Source organism: Miniopterus schreibersii, assembly GCF_964146895.1.
Source record: "Miniopterus schreibersii genome assembly, chromosome: 20".
Lineage (NCBI taxonomy): Eukaryota > Metazoa > Chordata > Mammalia > Chiroptera > Miniopteridae > Miniopterus > Miniopterus schreibersii.
The window spans coordinates 16,584,086-16,606,600 of record NC_138122.1 but is presented as its reverse complement, the minus strand read 5'-3'; the positions used below and the strand labels follow the sequence as shown (position 1 = coordinate 16,606,600).

Here is a 22,515-nt window from a genome sequence, read left to right as displayed (position 1 = left end):
TGATTGCCAAAAGCAGACTCTTTATTATTAAACAGCAGTAACAGGAAAACCTAATGCTCTGTCAGACACAACTGACACTTGGGAGGCCAGGAGGATGGTAGCAGACACTAAGGAGAAACCCCAAAGAAACCCTGGGCAGGAGGCACCCTGCTTGCCTGTGTTCCCCATACTTCAGCCCCCCTTTGTTCTGGGAGCTCAGGGGACACCAAGGAATGTATCATAGGCAGTGACCATCCTCACGGGCAAGAGAGGGAGCAAGTGGGGGGGGGGGGAGCATACGCCAGGGGAGCAGGAGCCTGGGCAGGGCTCTAGGAGCTTCTGCCTGGTCTTCCCCATGCAGGTCAGCTCTTGGGAGGCTGTGGCCTGACTGACATGACCGCTGGGCCCCACTCTGGGTGAATGCAGGGAGAGAGGGTGTGGGGGTGCAGGTCCTGGGAACCCCTGACAGAGCAGCTTCTCCTGGAACCAAGAGGACCCTCCACGCACACCAGGACAGCCTAGCAGGGCCCATCCCACTAGAGTAGGCAGTAGGGAAGGGCTGCTAACAACAACCCAAGAGAGACTGAGGGGCAGGGCGCTTCCCAGGCTGGGAGCCTGAGAAGGGAACCTTGCACTTGCCCTCAGGCACTAGGAAAAGAAAGAACTCTGGGTCTCCCTGTCCAGCTTCTGTGACCACTTTGGCTCTGTCTCCTTTGGTCTCCTCCTCACTGACCCTAAATGTCAGCAGCAACAGAAGAGGGGAGCCTCCGAGCCTGGGAGCACACTGAGATTTCACTCCAGGTGGGGTGCCGCCCTGCCCTGAGGACCCAGGCGGACCCTGCAGTCAGGACCAGGGAGCCCTATGGGTGGCTAGGAGCCTTGCCAGGCCCCCCTGGGAGGAGGAGGTGCTGTCATCCCACAGGGGGCTCCTCAATGGGCTGGCAGAAGGCTGGGGCGGGCACTGGTTGGGGCCTCAGTTCTTGAGGATGGTCTCGTAGGCCTGGTACACGTGCTGGGACACCTCTGGTGCTCGACACTTCAGGGACAGCTGCAGGGGGAGAGAAGTATTGCACTCATTCCTGGGCTCCTCTCTAAGGCTGTCACTTACCAGGCTGGGAAGGAACACATGGGGAGGACAGACAGGGTGAGACCAGATGGAAGTGTGGTGTGCACACGTGGCCTGGTGGCAGCAGCGTGGCTGGGCAGATGTGTGGTGAAGGAGAGGGGGCGGCTGCCACAGCCAGCCGGGTGTGGACCAAATATACTTGCAGCCCACACACCTGCTGTCAGCCCAGCCACCACAGCCCTATGGCAAGCAGCGTGAATCAGCAGCCAGAGGCTATGAGGGAGCGCCCAGCCCCCACCCTTGCAGAGCTGTCTCGCCCATGGCGGGACTAAGGTTCCTGAGGAGGTATGGGGGCTGGGAGGGAGCAGGTTTCTGCTCTGGGAGATGGTGGGGGCACTGGGGGTTCTGCCTGATTTCCTGCACAGGAAGCAGGCACATCAAAGACTTCGCCTCAGCTCTGACTGCAATATGAGCCTGGAGAGCACAGGTAGAGGAGAAAGTGCTACCACCCCTTCTGCCAAAATCGCTGCTTCTAAAGGTGCAATTAGGAAGGGGGAGATGCAGGTGGAGCCTCAGAAATCAGCAGCAGTGGCCTCAAGGGGCCCCATTTTCCTCTGAAGGGCTCTGTGTGCACCGTGTGTGTTGGGAAGTGAGGGCACCACCTCCTCAATGGGGGCCACCTGGTTGGGAAGCATAGGGGTATCAGCAGAGGGCAGTTTGCTCTCCTCCCTGCAGTCTGCATGCATGTCTGCCTGTATTTGGGGAGCAGCAGGGTGTGAGAGGCGAGGAGAGCTGGGGTACACTGGAGCCAAGCTAGGAGGCGGGGTGTGCAAGGTGTGGCTGGGGGGGATGGAGGGGAAAGAGGAAGAGAAAAGCAATCTGCTAACCTCCAAGTCCTGCATCACGGGCACCAGCAGGGAAGGTGGACATGCAGCAACCAAACACAGGGAGACGGAAATTACCATCACCGAAGCCACCGCTGCAGCCTCCACCCAACCACAGAGCCAACGCCGCCAGTGGGGCCTGGGCAGCAGTGTCTAGAGGGCCATGCCTTCCAGAGACTGGGGTGCAGGGGAAGAAGCAAAGCCTGGTGCTTTCTGGGGCCTGGAACAGCAGCTTGGCCTCCAGGACAACCATGCACTACATGGAAGCCATGTCCTGACTGGGATCTGACTCAAAGGCTGGGAAGGACAAGCTGCTTGGAATCACCATCCTCCCAGGTGGGCACTCAGGCAGGACAACTGCGCTGCCTCACAGGGCCCAATTTTACAGAATCTTCTAGTCCAACTCACTGTTCTGAGACCCAGTTTGGTGCCTTACCTGGGTAACTTGATGGAACTGAGTTGAAAGCTTTCTAAGGTCCTTTATAGGGACAGAATTATGATGCTCGCTCACAACAGGTTCAAAGGGACTCCAGCCTAGTTGGGCTAGAGTGTCCCCCATTAGAGCTGCCCCCGGGCCTGGGAGGGGGCGGGGGCAAGAGAGGTTGCCTGGGACAGGGAGGGAGAGGCCCCAGGGCTGGCAGGGCGGGAGCGGGGGCCCTCACCATGAAGTTGGGGTTGCCTGGCTGGATGCGCAGCTCCGCCAGCACCCAGATGCCGTTGGTCAGCTTCAGGGACTGGTAGAGCATGTCCTGACCCTCCACATTCCTCTTGGCAACTGTGAAGATGTTGCTGCTCTGCAGCCTGCTGCTCACGGCCTCTGGGGGTCAGAAGGCCCCTGTCAGTGACAGGGGAGGGACTGGGTACAGGTGAGGGGCAGTGTGGATGGGGTGGGGGGTGCTCAGGAGTCCTACCCGCATTGAGGGGACAGTCTCTGATCTGGAACTGGGCTTCGTTCTCATTGGGAATGTCCTTCCACGTGGCCAGGAACATCTGCCGGTCTGGGAGGAAGGAGGAAAAAAGATGGGACCCTGATAAACTCATGGCCCTGCTCAATAACATTGAGCAGGAAATGGGTCTGCCTTGAAGCTGAGGACAGGCAGTAGCTCCACCACAGCAGCTACTTTCTTACCGAGCAAACCCTCAGCTCTGTGAAGGTGGCCACCCATGCTGCTCCCAAAAGATCCTGGGCTTCCTGCCTCAGAGCCTTAGCTCTCTCTTCCCCAGCACCCACATAGGCCTTCCCCCTCTCCGCCCCCGAGCAGCCTGCTCATTAGCCTGCGGTACAGGGCTTCTGTGGTGACAGAGATCGGGAGGGGGGGGTGGGCGGCAAAGTGCTCCATGCAGCGCCGAGCTGGAAGTGAGTCCTCTGGGCCTTGGGACGAGTCCTCTTAGGGGTTCCACGCAGGGCACAAGAGATAGGCATCAGGTTTGAGGCATGGCATGGGATCCCTGCTTCAGTGGGCCCAGGGGACAACTGTCTAGAGGCTGAAGGCAAGGCTGAATGGCAGAGCTAGAGAACCAAGGAGTGAGACAACTCCTGCATGGCACGCCCCCTGGTGGGACACAGCTGGCCTGACGAGACCCTAGGGTTCCCATGGAAGTGTGCCCATCACTCCAGGTTCTTCAGAGAAGCTGGTGATTCACAGACTCTGGATGGGCAAAGCCAATCCATCTATTCCAGGGACCCCAGGGTGACCTCACGACTCACCCATCTTCCCATCCTCCACAAAGAGGATGTGCAGTGGGTACAAGGTGCTGAAGTAGAAGACGTCAATGTTGTTCTTCACAGCCACCTGGGAACAGGGGGCCCTGAGTCAGTCCCTGATGCTTGGCTCCACCTGAGGCCCCAGGAAGGGCCCACGCCCTATGCCCAATACATGAGCAGATTCCCTTACATGCCTTCCCTTGGAGCCACACCCATGTGTCCCTGCGGGTTAGGCCTCCTGGGCAGATCTGTGACCAAGAGCACAATTCCACAGACACAGCACTTTGCCAACACAGGCCAGGCCCCAGACCTTTCCACCAGGCTCCTCCCCTGGGGTGGGTGCACATGTAAAGACTGATGCTTGGTCCTGCCCGGAACACACCTGGAGGTTGTTCAGAGGTTCCATCTTCATGACTGAGCCCACCGTGTTGAGAGGCAGGGAGATCTCCACAGTCTGGTTGGGGCTGAGCGGCGCGTGGACCTGGAGGGGGGCGGCGGGGGCCAGACCAAAGCTGGGGAGAGAGAAGTCCCCATAGGGATGGCAGGAGGAACAGGTGTTGACACGTGGGCTCCTCGGGCCCCAGAGCTGGGGCAGTGGTTGGCAAGACGCCTCTCCAGCCAGCCGGCCTCACCCCAGGCCCAGGCCCAGGCCTAAGCCAGAAAGAAACTCCTGACCTTCACGCTCCACCCCTTAATGGCCATATAGACAGGAGGACAGGGTCTCAGGCTGGCTGCAGGCCTGAAGCCCATCTCTGCTCCTCTTTCTCCTTTGGGCTAGGCACTGGGCAGACCCAGGTAAGCATAGCCTTGCCCTGTCTTTCAGAGAGTTCCATCTAATACCAGGGGTCTATAAGCTTCTTCGAACCTGAAAACTCTGTGACTGCCCAAGTCACTGCTGCCAATTCCCATCTCCCAGGAGGGAGCTGACCATCTCAAGTGACACACAAGCCCTGCTTCTTGATAAAGCAGAACTTGGGCAAATCAAAAAGATTCCATGAGTGTGAGAGACACCTCAACCACAGGCTCTGGGGCAGTGTCACCACAGTATTGACAGGGACCATGAACTGAGCATTTGATATTATACCAACTCCTATCCTCATAAAGAGTGACAGGTATATAGTCTCCCAGCTTCCAGAAAGGAGGCTCAGGGAGGGGCAGGCCCATGCCTAGACCCTGAGATCCAGAGCTTATCTACAATGGCAATCAGGCCTGCCTGAGATACAGCAGGAGATGACATGGCGAACCTCACGCCCTTGTGGTGGCCCAGCATTCCAGGCTTTCCTGGGAGCTCTACTACTGCTGCTGTGTAACTTCAGCCCAGGTGTCATTACCTACTGAAAGAGGAATAATGGCATTGACCTCATTGGGCTGTCAGGTGGCTCAAGTGAGACAGTACTCTGAAAGCCCTTGGCACAGGGCTTAGAACCTAGGAAGTTCTCAACACACAGTAAGTTTGGTATGAGTGATCACTGGGACCACCCCTTGGAGCCTAGAGTGTTTCTATGGCCTCTAGGGTCATGTGAGGGTAAGTGGTAAAGCAGTGCCACCCTCTCTAGTCTGACAGAGGGTTGGGACCCAATGGCCTGCAGGCTCTTCCTGAGGAAGCAGCCCCTTCAGTCAACTTCTTAGAGGCTCAGTTTGCTCATCACTAGAGCCGCTCAGGAAGAAGAATCATCAGGAGAGGCTGCTTGGGTTCCCCAGAGAGCTTGGGCCTAGCTAGCCTGGTCCATGAAGACCCCAATGGTGCCAGACAGGAGACCTTCCCCACTGACCCCCCAGTGCAGGTGACCCGGTGGGGATGGGGAGCCTGAAGCAGTCACCACTCCCATAGGCCCTGTCTGACAGTTTAATTATTGGTGGCATGGGGGAGGCTGGCAGGTGGGCCTACTCCCCATCAGGCTTCTTACAGCTAGGAGCAAATCAGGGCTGGAAAGGAGGCTCTGAGCTCCTGTTATGTGGGGTGCTTACCAAAGGTAGGCTCCTAGGATTTTTGTCAGTAAAACACCTCTTTGGGCAGGGGAGGAAGGCAATAAAAGGGGAGAAATCCTGTGCCTTGGCCCGGTACTTTGGAGTCCGCATTAAGGATATTGGGGGAGAAATCAGAGTTTTGGCCTAAGGTATGGTGGTGAGGAATACCCACCTTTACTAGAAAAAAGGACCCAGACCCCTGGCAGCCCTCAGCTCCCACAGGCAGTCACCAGTGGGCTCGCAACAGGCTGGCCTTGGGGAGCTCACCTGTTGCGGTTGAACTGGATGGCAAAGTCGGTCATGACCTGCAGGGCCTTGTTGGTCAGCTGCAGGTCCATGGAGATGGAGCCCACCTGGCGGGTGAAGGTGCCCGAGATCTCCAATCCCTTGGCTTTCATGGCCGGGAGCCAGACCTGCAGGGAAGACAGTGGGGAGGGGGCTGGAGTTTGCCATTTCCCCAAAACTCGACAGCCTACTTGAGGGTCTCTCCTCTCTCCTCTCTCCCCCTGAAGGTGCCTCCCAGACTGACTGCACCTGCCTTTACCACCAGGGGATGATGACCATGTGCATCTTGGCACGAGAACAATCATCCATTTCCACTTGGGGCGGCCACCACTGGAGCAGCTCTGGGTAGGGAGGTGCTTGGTGTGCCCAAAGGCTGACCCAAATCTTCAGAGGTCAAAGAAGGACCACAGGAAGTAGGGCTGAGGAAAGTGAGGACACAAGCAGGCCCCTGCCAGCCTCCTGATGAGCCAAGGAGAGTCGAGAGCCCAAGGCCATCCTGGGCATCAGCCAGGGCCTTAGGCCTCCCTGGCTGTCACAGCCTGTTCTCTCCCACAGAAGGCAGGGCTGACCTTTAATTATAGAAACTGGTCTGACCAAGGACAGAACCTAAGAGGACCCCTTGCCTGGCAGGTCCTCTGCTGTTCGGCTGCCTTTGTCATCCAAGTCTCAGTTTAAGAGCTGCTTCCTCAGAGAAGCCCGCCCCCAGGCTCCTTCCCTAGTGGCATTCAGGGAGTGTTTGCTGAGCAAAGAGCTTGAATTAAAGCCCTGCCCATGAAGGACATCTGCTGGCGTCATCCTGTGGATATACAAATGTTTTTCAGGTCTGTCATTCTCACTCAGATGGCTCACAGCAAGGACAAAAGGCTCAGGCCCCTTCGACAGCTTCCCCAACACATCCTATGTTAGCAAATGTCCCACCATCTCTCGAGTGGTCAACACCAGGAACCTCAGAGCCATTTGGACAGTAGCTTTCAGCCCACCCTGACCCCTATGCCACCATCATGCAGCCCAAGTTCTGTCAATGCCATCACCTCCAATATGCTGCCAAGTCCTCAGCTTCTTCCCTCTCTACCGGCACCACCTATGCCTGAGCTGCCATCAGAGTTTACCAGGTAAGATGGCAGCCACCTTGCAGCTGCCCCAATTCCTCTTTTCCCAATTTCCACAGCAGCTAAAGCCATCTTTTAAAATGCAAATGTGATCATGGCACCCTTCAAAGCCCCTCCAGTTCTGCAATGACTTCCACTGTCCATGGCTGCCACAGCGTGGTGCCCTGCCATACTCAGGCTCAGCTGGCACCTGTTCTTCTAGTGCCCACACTCGCTGCTCCCTCTGTTTGGAGAGTGCTTTCTGAGGCCCATCCCCACTCCATTGTACTTGCTAACCCTGATCATCCTTTGCTTCCCCTGGACAAAACTGTGAGGGTAGAATCAAATGGCTTTAGTTCTCTGCTCTGACCTGGCGTGCAGACAGAACTCAGAGGGCTGGAGTATGGTGACTTCGCTGTGCCCTGCCCCTCCACCAGGCCTTTCCCAGGTTCTTGTAGAACTGGCTCTCTTTCTGTCACCGTGCCTGACTGCTGAGGGTGGGGACTTCATCTCTCTTGCTCACTGTGGATTCATGGAGTCTAGCACAGTTCCTCATAGAACTAACCCTCAACGTTTACTAGAGGAGCCAATGTACTGTCACCATCCACTAGTACACATGCTTGAGGAATTCCAAGTTCTTGTACACAGAGAGCCTCATCCCCTTGACCAGGAAGGTTGGAGAATATATTTATCCCCACAGGCAGGGGGGACAAACAATTCTAGGTAGTCACACAGGACCAATAATTCTGGGTAGTCACAGTGCTGTTAGGAAAATGTAGATGACATACTTACTTCTTCTGAAAGGAGAACACCCACGTCTGAGAACCTCCTGTGACTATGGTAGTGGGGAAAGTCCAGCCCATGTTGTGAGGAATCCTCCTCCAGGTAGCCTGCCCTGATTCCTCCTAACCTCGTGATCCCCTCACCTCCCACTTCCAGAACTCATTGTTGGTACACCCATCTGGCCTTCCACTAAGACAAAGCGGTAATAACATCTGTTAAAATGAACACACAACTCCCTAGGCGCCAGCTCCAGGCTTTATATTCCTGGCCATTCTGCAATGCCTAGAGGGCTGCAGGAGTCTTTGCTGCTCTTATACCTGTTATATTGGGTGTGTCTTATATTGGGCTTCTAACATATACATGTCAGTCTCATGCATCAGTAGAGCCCATGTGTGTAGTAATTAGTCAACTGAACATTTTTACCTGTATGTTCTCTTCACTTCTACTTATTCTGACAACCCATGACATTAAGGCAGGCACTCAGGAGGTTCTCAAACACTTTGGGATGTGATCACATAGGAGTTGGGAGCAGAGACTTTGGTGCCACCTCCCTGCATTCAGTTTGTCTCTGTCACTTATCAGCTATGTGACCTTAGGCAAGAGCACTCAGATTTCTCAACTGCAAAATGGGAATAACAGCACCATAAGGCTGCTGGGAGGATTGATGGGATGGGGCTGTGCCATGCTCATGCAGTCCTTGGCACAGACATGTGCAGCTGTCAGCACTAGATGTGCTGTCTGCTGTGGGCCTCTGAGGCCCAGATCCTGCCTGGGGGCTCTAGCCACCATTGCTGCAGGTATAGCTGGCATACCTGGTGAAGCCAGGGCAGGTGCTGACTCACAGCTCCCTACTCATGCTGGAGATGTCACTGAACCTTTGAAGGCCAGCTGCTCTGAGGAGGGGATCTTAGAAGAGAAAGAAGGGCGCTGGCTGGGAACAAAGTGGCAGACACAGTGTCTGACTTGAGTGTTATGAGGGAATCAGGTCAGGTCTGTCCCCACTGGCAGCTTCCTTGATGCTAGTGCAAGAGACACCGTGCATTCCTTAGTGCCAAGCCCGCATATTCTCATACCCCAAACTCAGCTCTCCTTCTTTTGCCCTTCCCATCTCAGAAAATCACACTTTCCTTTACCCTATGCACAAGCCAGAATCACCCCCTCCTTGTCCAGTCCTACCTCCTATGAAGCTCTCCAGTCCAGCCTCTTGCCTTTATCCCCCAAGGTATTTTCCTTGTCCAGGCTGCCATCAGCACACATCAACTCCTGCCAATGTCCTCACTGCGCTCCTTGTTTCTGCCTTATCCTTCCAACCTAGCTTCCACACTGTAGCCAGGAGCATCTCTCTCAAGTGTAAACATGTTTCATCTGTTTAAAACCTTCCAATGGCTCCCACTGCACCAGGATTGAGAGAAACTCCTTACAGCCTGGAGTGGCTGACCTCACCAGCTTCCTCCTTCCTTAATCTCTGTCTAGCCAGGAGTCTCAGGGAGGTACTGCCCCTTAGTAGCACAGGAGGCATTTGTGGGGCATCTTCAGGTGGCACAATGTGGGGGAGGCACTACATTCAGTGGGTTGGGGTCAGGAATGCTGGACATGCTGTCAGGGTACAACAATTTCCACAATGAGTATTGTCCTGCATCTCTTGAGTATGTTCTGCATGATTTTAACATGCCCTAAAACTGCCAGAACTGAACTCTGGTGAAAATCAAGGGAAGCTCATCCTTTGTTTTGTTGGAACTTTACTAGAAGTCAGTCACCGTTTCAGAAACTAACAGCACCACTGGCCACACCACTCATGGCACCCAACTGGGGCCATCAGTGACTTTGCACTGCTGTCAACATTGGACAGCTCCATCAGGTCTTCTGGGGTGTGTGTGCCCAAGCCTTCATGACATCAAAATATATAATTTTATTTTCTTCCTTTTTTGTCTCCTCTATGCAGTGGTAGCATCTTATTATGTCTATTATCAATGAGAGGCATTCGGCTGGACAGCACTCAGAAGTGCTGCTCCAACTAGATGGGACATTTGCTAGTTCCCTGGAAGGTGCTGGGTTCTCCCTCACCTCCATGCTTTCCTACAGGCTGGAGCACTCTCCCCGCTTTTGCCTCGCTAATTCTGACTTGATCTGCAGGCCTGAGCTCCAGTTTCCCTCTGGGGTGTCCTTCCCTGGCCCACCCCCATGCTTGACTCAGCATCTCTTCCCTGTGCTCCCACAGCCCCCAGCTGCCCTTGGCATAGTGCTGGCAAACTGCTGTTCCTGGAGCCCATCTGTTGGCCTGAGTAGATTCCACAGAATGAGCTATTTAAGGAGCCACACATAGGTCTCTAACTTCTCTCTGCTCTTGCCATGAGAGGAGGCATGGTACTTACTGCTTTGGGGGCCACATATGATCCTGACAGGGTACCCACACCACTGGTCAGGTCGAAGAGGTCACTCAGGCCACTGCCAATGGGTGCACCTAGGTTAGCTGGTACTGCTGCTGCTGGTGGTGTCACGAAATTGGAGCCCCCGATCTGGAAAAGAAAGGGAAGGGGTCAGCGGCAGGCACCTGAGGCAGGGTCATTAGGGGCTGGGGATGAGTGTAGCCACCTGGCTCTAGGAAATAGGGTGGGCGGGCAAGGAAGGGGTCCCACAAGGCTACTGTTACATCAACTCTAAGTGGCAGAAACAAGAAAGAGGGAGGTGAGTGGAGAAAAGAGGCTGAGCCCTCCTATGCCCTGCAAATCTTGAGCTTTAGGGGTGACCTCTGGGAAAGCTGGGGACACTTGTAAACTAACACTCAGTCCACAGATAAAAGGGGTACTGGAGGCACACTACTGTGAGAAGGCTATGCTAGGGAGATGGAAGTTTGCCCTCCAGGATATCAGAGAGGGCCCATGGGGACAGAGAGGGCCAGTGATCCTCAGGATGACAAGGCAACTTTGTCATAGGGTAGTGAAGACAGAATGAGAAATTCATGGATTTGGGGGCCTGGAGGCAGCTGGACGCCAGGCGGTCAAAGCAGAGGCTGCCATGACACTGGACAGAGGCCAGGGTTCAGCAGGGAGGGACTGCTTTGACATCATCTGACCCTTAGGATGTTAGACCAGCGCTCTCAGGAGGAGCAGGGACGAAGGCTTGGTGACGCAAGGGTTGAACCGTACCCCTTCAGACTCATCCCCCATCTCCAAGCAGAAGCAGGCAGGGTGAAGAGAACAGGCAGCCACATGCAGAGAGAAAAGCCAGGAAGGAAGACACAGAGAGAGACAAGATTGGGGGTGGGGGGTAGAAAGAGGGAAAGAGAGAAAAGATTAGTTACTGCTGCCCCATCCGAGATGAGTCTGGTACAAGGATGTGCCAGGCCTAGGAGGGGCCTACACAGTTTCTATGATGAGCACTAGTCCCTTGGTCTTATCCCCCACCCGCACCCTGTGCCACAGCCTTGGGGACCTGAGCTGGGCATGGCTAAGTGGCATGGGCTCTGCTCTCCCCCCTCTACCTGGCTCTACCAGCTGCCTGAAGAAGTTCTAGGGAGATACCCAGGACAGTCTCACCACTATCTTTCTACAGGGGAGGAGAACTATCCTTGACCTCTAAGATCTGGCTCCTCCAGCTTTATAGGGCCAAGGTACCTGCAAGGTCAGACTCGGGAGAAGGGACTAGGACTGGCCCTACATTGCCCCAGGTCTCTTGGGGCACAGTGGCCCAACAAGGGGCTAAGTACTGTGTCTGTCATTTAGCAGCTGTGCTCTCTTGGAGGGAAAGTCTCCTGACCTCTTTAAGTCTCAGTTTTCTCACCTATAAGTAGGCAGCTACATGATCACCTTCACAGGCATAGGTGCCCAGCACAGAGAGGGCATTCAATGATTGCTCCTCTGGAGATCATTATCAATGGCATCTAGAGGGGTTCCCAGGACATACCAGGCTGTCAAGGCCGCCACCAAGAAGGTCCACAGATCCCATTTGCACTGAGGAGGTGGCCAGGGGTGGACCGCTCACCGGGGGGCCAAGGTCCAGGTTGAGGAGGTCACCCAGTAGGTCACCTTGGGCAGGAATGACATCTGGCTGCTCACCAGAGGGTGCTCCAGCAGGGGCTGTCTCAGGGCTTTCCGTGCTCTCGCTCCTTCAAGGACACAGGAGGGAGAGGATCAGAAGGGTGGGGGCAGATTGTCTCAGGGAGGTCAGTCCCCAGTCTCCTCTCCCAGGATAGGCACTGGGTCTCCTCACTATCCCATAGGGGCTCCTCTACATGCCTCCTCTTCCTTCCCACTCCCCTGCCTGATCCATTTTTCAGCTCTCCAAGAGATGCAGCTTCATGGGGATGAGTGAAGGGAGGGGCCATCTGTATTTCCACCACTCAGCCCACTCTACAGAGAAGACTGGATGCCAGTCCCCAGATGACTGGGCAAAATGGCAATCCAACCACCTGGAGCGGCAGAGGAGGAAAGTGAGAACAGTGCTCTAGAATCAGACATAATGGGGTCTGAGCCCAGCTCTGCTGGCTGTGGGATGCTGTACCAGGCACTCAAACTCTCTATGCCTACTGTCCTTGCCTGTTAAATGGGGATATCTCTCAGATCTATTGCAAGGATCAAATGAGTCAACACCTGGTATGTATCAATAAAAGGTAGCTATTTAAAATTTTCCTCAGATTCAGGCCTTGCTGGGGGACACCACATATAGCTTGAGCACCTGAGCTACTGAACTGAGAAACTGGGTGGGGACACTCAGCCTGCAACTGTCCCACTTCACTTACGAGGCAGTGCGGGGCGGCAGGCTCTTGTGCACAACGCCTCGGCCCCCCTCCACAAAGGCATTGGGTGGCTTATGGTAGACAGAAGCCAGCGTGCCGATGTAGCAGATGAGTTCATCCAGCAGTGTGGGCTCAATGAGGTCTGTCTCTTCTGAGATGAGCGGCTTCTCGGCCAACACCACTTCCTTGGCAGCCACTGGGTCCGTGGAGAGCAGGCGCCAGTAGATGTAGCCACGGTCCCGCAGGTCTGGGTTGTCTGAATCCTTGGGGAAGCAAGGAGAAGCTCATGAAACTCAGCACAGCAACTGGGTCAGGAGAAGGGGAAGTTTAAACGAACATGGCCCAGCTCCCTGCCCCCCCATTTTCCACTCTAGCCCACCCTAGCAGGCCATACCCATGCCTATCTCTGTTCCCCACTCCCCTCCTTGGGCAGTCTGCCTTCCCTGCATGCATATAAACACTCTGGTTCTCTTGGATTTCCCTCTCCTCTCTCATTTACAGTCTGTCTCAACTTCACCACCTGACCCCATTCCATCGTGATTGGTTTGTGACTGAGCTCCCTGAGCAGGGATTATATATTACTCTGGGGCCAAACCCACAAAGGTACCAGTCTTAGGGGCAGGACTACGCAGGTCTGGCTGCTTAGACAGAAGCGCTCCCTGTGGAGTGAGAGTCACAGCAGGGAAGCTGGGGCACCAACCTGAGTGGCCAAGCTGAGGACCTGTTGCACCAGCTCCTGGGTCTCTGTTGGCTTCTTCAGAAAGAGTTTCACTATGGCTGTCAGTAGCTGTAGTTGGACCTGCAGGAAGGCAGAGAAATGGCAAGGAAGAAGTGTGGGCTTCATGTGGGGATAGTAAGAAACCAAGTGAGGGCCTTGAAGAGGGAAGAGGGGGTTTAAAGACCCTGGAAGCAGAGACCAGCTTTCCTAGGTTTGGGGGTGGCCACAGAACACAGACTAAGGTCAGCAGAGGGTGCTGACAGTGCTGAGTAGCCTAGACCACTCAGGAAGAAGCTGGCCACTGTACTATTTGGCAACCCTAGGCAGGCCAGGGGATGCTGCCCTGCCCTAGGGTCCCAGAAACCTATCAGAATTCCAGGCCTCACAGTATCTCAAGGAGCTCACAGCTTAAAAAGGCAACATATGTAGCTGGTATGCTTCTTAAAGGGACCATCTGTCAATAAACAGATGGTGCCAGTGAAGCCCAGTGGACTAAGTCAGTAGGGCCCATAGAGCCAGTCAGTTGTTGAGGAGTTGTGCTTCTACCAGAGGGTGGGAACTGTCCCTGCCCAGCCCTCTCTCAGCCTCCACCTCTTACCTGGCTGCTGCCTTCACCTAAATTTGCCTCCTGCTGTCCTCAGACTGACCAATACCTCCTCACCCCATTGGATCTTATGCTGACCCTAGCCCCTACCCCACGCTTCTGCAGCCTCCTACAGACCCTTACCAGCGCTGTCCCACAGTACTGGAAATGCTTTCCAGTCACCGGGCCATACCATGAAGAGAGCCCCTTGAGGGCAGGCAGATCATGTCTGTCACAGTTGTATCACTGCTTACTGTGCACTCTAGTGCCCAATGCAAAGCAGGCACTAAAGAAAAATTTGCTGATTGAAAAAAACATCTCCGAAAAAACAATTCTCTGCACACGTCCTTCCTTAGCCACATCTCATCTTTGTCAGTCCTGGGACAAGAGGGCAGCCTGAGGGCTCCTGAGCCAGGGCTGTGCCAAGGACAGGTCTGGGGCAAGAGGGTGGGGATGGGGCTGGCGGCACATCCTGGGCCTGTTTGGCAGGAGGGCACTTACAAAAACAAATGGTTTAATTACCCAGGTACACAGGGTGGGTTGACAGCAGAAGGCAGGGTGAAGGGGATGTGGTCTGTTTCTGGGATTAGATGATCCCAAGTCCTTGAGATTTGATTACATGTGGGCCAAAGGCAGAGGAGCAGTGGGCTGGCTGTTTGTAAAGCAGGAGGTGGCCCAGGGACTGGCTTCCAGCCCCGGCTCTAGCTCCTGGCTGGACAGTATAGCAAAAGCCATTTACCCTCTGTCAGTGAGGGAGAGGTATGGCCTACTTCAGGGGGTTCTTGTGAGCTCTGAAAAGGGCAATTTCTGGCAGCTGTCTTGGAGCTAGAGTTAGATCACACTTCAGTTGAACTCTGGTTCTATCACTTCTCAGTTGAGTGACCCTGTACAAGTCATTTAACTTCTCTGAGTGTGTTTCATCATCTATACAATGAGTATAATACCTCACAGGGTTAATGGAAGAGTCAATAAGACAACAAAGGTAAAGAACCTATTGTGTATTCTGTTCAATACACAACAGCTGTCATCATCATCATCAATATCAGGATGACCACCACACAGGGACTCTACCAAGTTCTTCCTAGCCCAGATCAGCTGGTTGCCCAGAATCATTCATCACTGTCTGTTGTGCTATGCTGCCTAGGAACTCTGGCCACAAGCTCAACTCCTCTACCAGCAGCCCTCCTACAATGATGCCATCCAAATAGGGGCCAGATGCACGCTGGGCTGACATACCACCCTGGCTAACAATTTCTGAGCTTCCCATCCATGGCTAAAGAGGCCAAGGAGCCTATGGCAAGGGGGCTCAAACAGACAATCTAAAATAAGTTTCTGCTCTGGCTGGTACGGCTCAGTTGGTTCAGCATCATACTGTGTACCAAAAGGTCGCTGGTTTGATTCCTGATCAGGACACATAGCCGGGTTGTGGGTTTGATCCCCAGTCAGGGTGAGTGTCGGAGGCAACCGATTGATGTTTCTCTCTCTCACAGACGTTCCCCTCTCTCTCCCTCTTTCTTCCTCTCTCTCTAAAAAATAAATTAATTTTTTTAAAAAGATAAAATAAGTTCCCAAACTGCAAAATACTAAACAAGTATTCTTATAAAAGCTTTGAACTGTGTCATGAACACAGGAGGCAAAGAGAGCAGGCCAGTCATAATTAAAACACCACCACCACACTGCTGAGCAATGGAGTGGGCAGTTTATATACATTACCCAGTAAGCTTTGCAGGAGCCCTGTGCCAGAGACAAGGAAGCAGGCTTGGTAAGTTGAACTCGCTTCAGGACACCCAACAGGGGAGGAGCCTTGAATCAGTTCCCCATCCCAGTCTCCTGCTCAGTTCTCCCTTGTCTGACTTCTCTAATCCTGGCTCTGTAGTGGAGGCTGCAAAAGATTTACTCTAATATATGAATAGAAACACCCCCCTCAGGACATCCTCTGCAGTAATCCCAGGAGGGACTTGATTACAGGAGCAGAGACCGTCCCAGGCAGGGCTTTGCTTCTCAGAGACAAGAGAGAGGCTCATGTGGTGTAACTGAAGGCAGCTTCAGGGCAGGCTGGCAGCTGGACTTGACAGGTGGCAGTGGGTGTTGGTGGGAATTATTACTATTATTTTGTGATGAACATCTGTTGTTTTTGCTCACCCAGGAGCTATTCTGTCTTCTGGTAATAGAAACGCTGGCTTTCCTTCAAAGAATCGTCCTTCTCCCTGCCCTTTGCAGTCCAGGGATGTGTGTGTCTGACAGGACTAGAGTCATAGCGATTGGCTCAGGACAATGTGAATGGGCCTGGACTGTTGCTGAAACTACTGAGGGGTAAGTAATTACAGGAGTCTCTAAGCTGTAGCCTGGAACTGTTGACTCCTCAAAGGCCCCACTTATGGAAGCCTGCCTGAGGGAGAAGCCACCCCAGAAAGGCAGAGGCAGCCATGATGCCACCATCTGAGCATCCTCACCCATGGGTGCAGGAGGGCACACTCCTGGAACTTACCAGCTACAGAGGACAGTCGGTCCCCTTTTCTGCCTGGACCAGTTGCTTTTAAACCAATTGTGACCAACACCAATACTATCATAAATGAATGCTTATCATGGGCTGGGCTTATGTTAAGGACTTTTCAACTTTCACAGCAGCAAGATGAGGGATAGTCTTATAAACCTCATTTTATAAATAAGAAACTGAGCCTCAGGGAGGTGAAAGACTGGTGTAAAGAGGGGTTTGAACTCTGAGATCTCCAATTCCAAGGCCTGTGCTCTGATCCATCCGGTTGCAATGCCTCAGTTGGGAGAGCAGAGATTTTTGTGTGCTTACAGACAGATATTTTAAAGGCCCCCATGCATGACCAGACAGTTCCCAAAAAAGGGAATACTTTTCATTGTATTCCCTTTATTTCAATGTGAATGAATCAACAATGCATATTAAATAAGGTGTCTTTAAACAGAAACACAAGTAAAACAAGGTTATGTATTAACCAGCAGACAAAAATGTTGAAACCAGAGGCTCATAGGAACCCAACTCTATAATTTCTTCTGGGAGCAATGATTTAGTGCTTGCTAATTCAGTGTTTGTGGTGACTAACAGAACATAACCACCACAAATAACAATAATTGATCATATATGTGTATGTTTACATGTATAGAGGTATGTGTATGCCTGCTAGTATATTCCTAAACTATCTCTGGAAGTATCCCCAAGAAACCAATAAATAACATTAGCGATCTCTGGGAGAACTGGTGGTCAGGAAAGTGGTAGGAAAGAGAATTTTCACTTTATATATTCTTTTGTACCTTTTCAATTTTGAACCAAATCAATGTATTAACTATCCAAAGAGAAATACGAAAACAAAACCAGAAAGTTTTGCCTGCTTTCAGTGCACAGAATCACAGACCATTCTCACACATTCCCCTCAGGTACTGCAGTGTGGGAGAAAAAGAGGCCACACCTGTCACCCACATAGCACTTATCTGTCTGTCCACACCATCAATGCATATTAGCAGGGGCAGGAACCCGAGGCCTGCTGGCTGAGGGGAGGGTTTCAGAGCAGGATGGACTGTAGTAGTGCTGCTGCCAGTTATGACCCACACCCTGGCTTAAGTTGGCCTGCTTTGAAGGCTCACCTGGGTGCTCTCATCATGGAAGCCCTCGAGAAAGCTCTCCAGCAGCTCATCTGCATTGTCAATCCTCTCAGCATACTCGCCCACAATCCAGATCATGGCAGCCCGGGCCTCAGGCTCATCCAGGGAGTCCAGGTTCTCACACAGTGTGGCAATCACGCTCTCATACCTGGAGACCAGCACACAGCCAGCAATGAGCACTGAAGGAGCCAGGGTAACTCAGGGGTGGCCCAGCAGGGGCCAAGAGAGACAAGCAAATGTCCCACAAGACCTCAAGAGGGTGGTGAGTAAAGGGATTTGAGTTTTATCTGTTACATTTTAGTTCTTATTTTGGTCTGGAGAGCAGAGAAGGGGCAGCTTGGGAGAAATAAAAAACCAAGGGTTTCTTTTGAGAACGCTGTTTGTGGCTGAGAAGTAAGGAGAGGGGAGAGAGAGGCTCCTCTTTTCCCAGCAGTCACATCAGCCTCACTGGGAGGGATGGGCACGTACTTGTTGGGGTACTTGCGGAAGATGTCCTTAATGACCACAATGGCTTCCTGGACCACATAGTTCACCTTGGTCTGGATGAGATCAAGCAGCGTGCTCACACAGCGCTCCGCAGATTGCTGTGTGGGAAGAGGAGAGTGTGAGTAAGGCCCCTGCACCCATTTCCAATAGAAGTTCTAATAACCATGCCTTGGCCAAGGGCTCAATCACGCCTTGCCCACCTTCCTTGTCACAGTGGGAGAACAGAACACTGACCCCAGATAACAGGTGAAAGAATGAGTACAAACTGAAGGCTTCGGGACGGCAGGGACATAGGGAGATAGAATTAGACTGAGGAGAAGGCCAGTAGAGCTTCTGAGAGTGGGGAGAGTCCTTGGAGCAACTCCAGGCCAAGTCCTGAGGACAGAATGACCATACTCCAGCCTGACTTCACCTCGTTTCTACTTGTTTCCTAAAATGGTCTCCTGTGACCAAAAATGCTTAGAAAAGCTGTCTGGACATCCCCCTCCCCATTCCAATATGCTGTGCTAATGGCCTTATGGGAGAGACTTCTCAAGATGTCATCACAGGTGCCAAGGGGAAAATGCCATAAGGGGTTGGGGTGACCAGCTGTCCCAGGATCCCCTAGCCTCCAGTAGACCCATTTAAGGAAAGTCAGCTCAGTGGTTAAGAAACATCTCCATATGTAGAGAATGGGACGGATGAAATGTCAGGGCACGGGGGTCTGTAGAGCACTTAGGAGCTTGGAGAAAGGTGCTGGCTGAATCATGACCCTTGCCAGAACCTTTGACAGGCACAGCCCCTGACCCAAAGCTCTATAATGTGAAAGTTGAGTCTACCAGGACCACCACCAGCTGGGGCTGCCCCATCCTCTTAGCTAATGAGGCAGGAGAATCCATGATTATCATGGGTTCATTTTATTTGGAAAACTCAAAGACCTAAAGGAAATTTCAGAGTGAGAATAAGCCCAACCAAATCTGCACAATGGGGACTCCAGCAGTGATCCTCAGACCTTGGACCACAAGTAGCTGGCAGATTCTGCTAGAATCAGACTGGTTTCCTGGTTTCAGCTACCTTCCTCTCCCCTCCCCCAGCTGAGGACAGAGTCCCAGAGCCTTACCTCCACCTTGATGGCGCAGCGGCCAATGGCTCGCACTGCCTTCCGTACAAAGTCTACATCCACCTCTGTCGCGTACTCTTTAAGCTCTGCCAAGACCTGTAGCCCAAATAGAGAAGATGGGGTTGGAGGGGATCTAGTGGGGCAATCACCTGGAACACCCCTGGGCAATGGGTATGCACAGACCCCTAGAAGAATGAGATTCTGCATCTTGCTGGAGATGGAAAGCCTGAGGGAGGAAGCTATCAGGTGTCCCAAGAGAAAAGCAGGGAAGAACTAATTGGTAGGGCTGGACAGCCCTTGTTTAAGTTGTCTAGCTAACATATCCACCTAACTACCACTTTTCAATGGATGGATAAGTAATAACAGGGAAAAAAATTCTTTATTACTTAACATTTGTTACATGCTTGCTTACAGAGCTCCATGCTCTGTGCTAAGCACTGTTCATGGATGAACTGTCAAGAGTGAGACCAGGCAGCCTTCCCAAAGATCACAGCTCATTGGCAGTGCTGTTGTCCAACACCAAAGCCCATGCCCCCAGCCACTACCCTCTGCTGACCTGGGCGATGTTGGCCTGGGAGGCCAGGCGGATCATGATGTCCAGCTTCTCTAGCTTCACATAAATGGGGTCATTGTACTTCACGAAGAAGACTTTCATTTCGTGCTTCAGGATCTCAGGCCTGGTGGCGGGGCAGGGTTGCCCGAAGAGCAAGAAGCAAGTCATAAGCCCTGTGAGAAAACCTCTTCCACATTTGCTGGGACATTTCTGGGGTGTGAGATGAAGCCTGACATCCACTTCTGGGCAGAGGGCCTACTGACTGGCTTGAGCAAAGTTCTGACTGTCCCCAGAAAGGGAAGAGAGAATATAAGCAAAAGACAGTTTGCATTCAAGAGGCAGTAGGCACCAGGCAATGGGCTTGGGGATCAGGCCTTGGTTCCAATCCCAGCCTGTGACTCAGGCCCCTACTACCTCACCCATGAAACAAGCATGACCCTGTGCTGGAAAGTGTTACCACTGCAGACCTGAGTCTCTAGTCTTAGAAAGGCCCGGAGTCCAGAAACTCGGCTTTTGGGAGTGTTCTCACCATTCCCTAAATGATAAAGGTGATTAACTGTGCCTTGACTGTTTGTATAAACAATATGGTCTATGCTAAATACCTGCTTTCCTTCTAGGAGTCCAGAAATTTGGGAGGTGCCAGGCAAAGACTACTTACATGACTCTCAAAGAGGCACCCCCAGGCAGAAACATTACACTCATATTGCTGCATTTTGTTGCTGAGGGGGAACGTGCTCTATGTGACCCCACCCCCATGGAAGGAAGGGAGCGCAAGGAAACCTGTACATGAATTCCTCCAGATTTCACCTGTGTCTTTCTCCCTTAGAATCCAGCTATGTATCCTCACTACATCAATAATAAATCTTAGCTGTGAGGACAACTACATGCTGACTCCCATGAGTCCTAGAGTGCCTCTGAATGTGGGGTGGTCCTGGGACCCCGGCACAGACACCTACATAGCAGGGCTGTTGTGAAGCATCTACATGACCAACAGCCTGCCTCAGAGAAGGCACTTGCTACATAGGTGCTATTACCAGTGTCACTGCTCCTCTGGCACCATCCACATTTTTCTTAGATAAGGAAAGCTGAGAGGTGGAGAGATTTGCACCAGGTCACACACTTAGTGCTAACAGCATGGGAGCAAGATGACAGTCACCACCCTCAACTACTCCTATGCCCTTTCCAGAACAGAAAGGAGGAAGGCAAAGGAATGAGAACAGATGATGAAGGGAGAAGACACAACATAGAAGGAGGGACCCTGGGTACTCCATGCTGCTGTGCAAGCTGCAGGGAGGTCTTGGCAAAGCAGAGAGCCTCCAATCGTGCCTGTGGGGGAGGCAGGATCCAAACTGGGGGGGAGCAGGAAGACGAGATTTCTGCAGTTAGGACTTGGCAAAGCTGCCTAACCACATGTCAGGATTGAGCCAGGTGGTGTCTTGGTAACAGTCAACTTCTTAAGAGATTTGCCATGTTAAATATAGCCCAGGGAGCCCTTCTCGCTGATCACTACACCTTACTAATTCCACCCTGCAGCTGAGACTCTATCTCACCCCTTAGGCACTCAGAGAGCTTTCCCATATTTAATTCCCAAACCTGAAATGTCCCAATTCCACTGATATCTCGGCTCCCAAGAATGTCCTAAGAACCAGACTGATGCTAGAATGACAAGGAGCATGTGCTGTCTTCCAAAAGAGAATGTCTATGAGGCCCCTGTTCATGTAGCCTCACTCACCAATGGGGCTGTGGTAACACAGATGATCGTGAGTTAGTTGCTGAGGAAGCCGTTTGATCAAAAAAGCTGGTAGAACTCCAGAGTCCAGCTCTACTCTGCAGAGCTGCTGGGCTTCCTCACTGGATCATTCCAGAGAGCCCCTCCTACTCTGGGCCCCTTGAAGTGGCACTACTAATTGCTTTTCAGCCCCAAGCAATGCGGGCATCAGGCGCCTTCCCTTGGGAGCAGCAGCTTCCTACCACAATTGTTTCCACGGGGCAGATGGAATCAGGCTGCACACCATTCTGAACAACTTTGACATACCCCTCCCCCAGCCCCAAGGCTGATGCAAAGTCCACACGGAGCCTCACCACCTCACCACCTCACCACCGGGAGTTCTCCAACTTCTGGGAATTTGACTGAGCCACAGACTCTGCCCCCAGGAAAAATGCATGCACACACACAAAATCTTACACCCCATTCAGTTTCCACAGGGCTCTGTGGAGTGTGGAGCCATCTATTGTCTGTGGTTAAGAAGCTCCATGCTAGCCTTTACCTGGCCTGCCACCTGGTTAAGCTAAGCCAGGGTTTCTCGACCTCAGCACTACTGACAAAATAGTTCTCTGTCCTGTGTATTGCAGGATGTTAAGCAGCACCCCTGGCCTCTACTCATTAGATGCCAGTAGTACCTCCAGCTGTGACAACCAAAAATGTCTCTAGACATTGTCAAATGCCCCTTGGGGGACAAAGTTGTCCCTGGCTGAGAACCTCTGTAAGCTATGGAGACTTCCTGCATGGGGAACATGTCAGTTTTCTTTCATAGCCCTATTCTCAGCAGCAGAACCCCAGGAGTACACAACACTGCATGTGTGTGGCAGTCTGGTACCTTTTCTGCACGATGAGGTTGATGTTGCGCAAGGCCACATATTGCAGCTCAGGCTCAGCTGACAGCAGCGTGACCAGGGGCGGGGCCAGCTTCTTGAGCAGTGTGCCATAGTAATCCAGGTCCTTGGACAACATCTCCATGAACTTCATCAGCACCTTCACAGCAGATAGCACCACAGCAGAGTTGGCGTGGGAGAGCCTGGGGGTGACCCGCTCACAGATACTAGGTCCGTTCCAACGGGGCAAAGAAGAGAGACAGACAAAGGGAAACACTCTGTTTTTAGTTATCAAAATAGCACGTCTTCAGTAGTGGAAGATCTAGATCTTGGTTTTGCTGCTTGTAAACTGGCCCCAAGT

At 52.7% G+C, this 22,515-nt stretch overlaps 1 protein-coding gene across 2 annotated transcripts in view; it reads right to left on the bottom strand.

The window, feature by feature from the left end:
* The window catches only part of AP1B1 (adaptor related protein complex 1 subunit beta 1), a 45,923-nt gene continuing 23,408 nt past the window's right edge, over positions 1-22,515 (bottom strand). Inside the window, exons 7-22 of one of the 2 annotated variants that reach the window (XM_081122746.1) lie at positions 22,160-22,381; positions 19,566-19,686; positions 19,010-19,105; positions 17,893-18,008; positions 17,407-17,572; positions 13,194-13,292; positions 12,497-12,756; positions 11,662-11,863; positions 10,905-10,925; positions 10,131-10,274; positions 5,870-6,015; positions 4,017-4,146; positions 3,638-3,722; positions 2,841-2,927; positions 2,592-2,746; positions 1-1,027 (exon numbers count right to left, since the gene is read on the bottom strand). In XM_081122746.1, coding sequence (XP_080978872.1) covers positions 953-1,027; positions 2,592-2,746; positions 2,841-2,927; positions 3,638-3,722; positions 4,017-4,146; positions 5,870-6,015; positions 10,131-10,274; positions 10,905-10,925; positions 11,662-11,863; positions 12,497-12,756; positions 13,194-13,292; positions 17,407-17,572; positions 17,893-18,008; positions 19,010-19,105; positions 19,566-19,686; positions 22,160-22,381 — 2,125 coding nt within the window. In that variant the 3' untranslated portion in view covers positions 1-952. The remainder of the gene's footprint in view (positions 1,028-2,591; positions 2,747-2,840; positions 2,928-3,637; positions 3,723-4,016; positions 4,147-5,869; positions 6,016-10,130; positions 10,275-10,904; positions 10,926-11,661; positions 11,864-12,496; positions 12,757-13,193; positions 13,293-17,406; positions 17,573-17,892; positions 18,009-19,009; positions 19,106-19,565; positions 19,687-22,159; positions 22,382-22,515) is intronic. The other variant, XM_081122747.1, reaches the window with a different exon arrangement.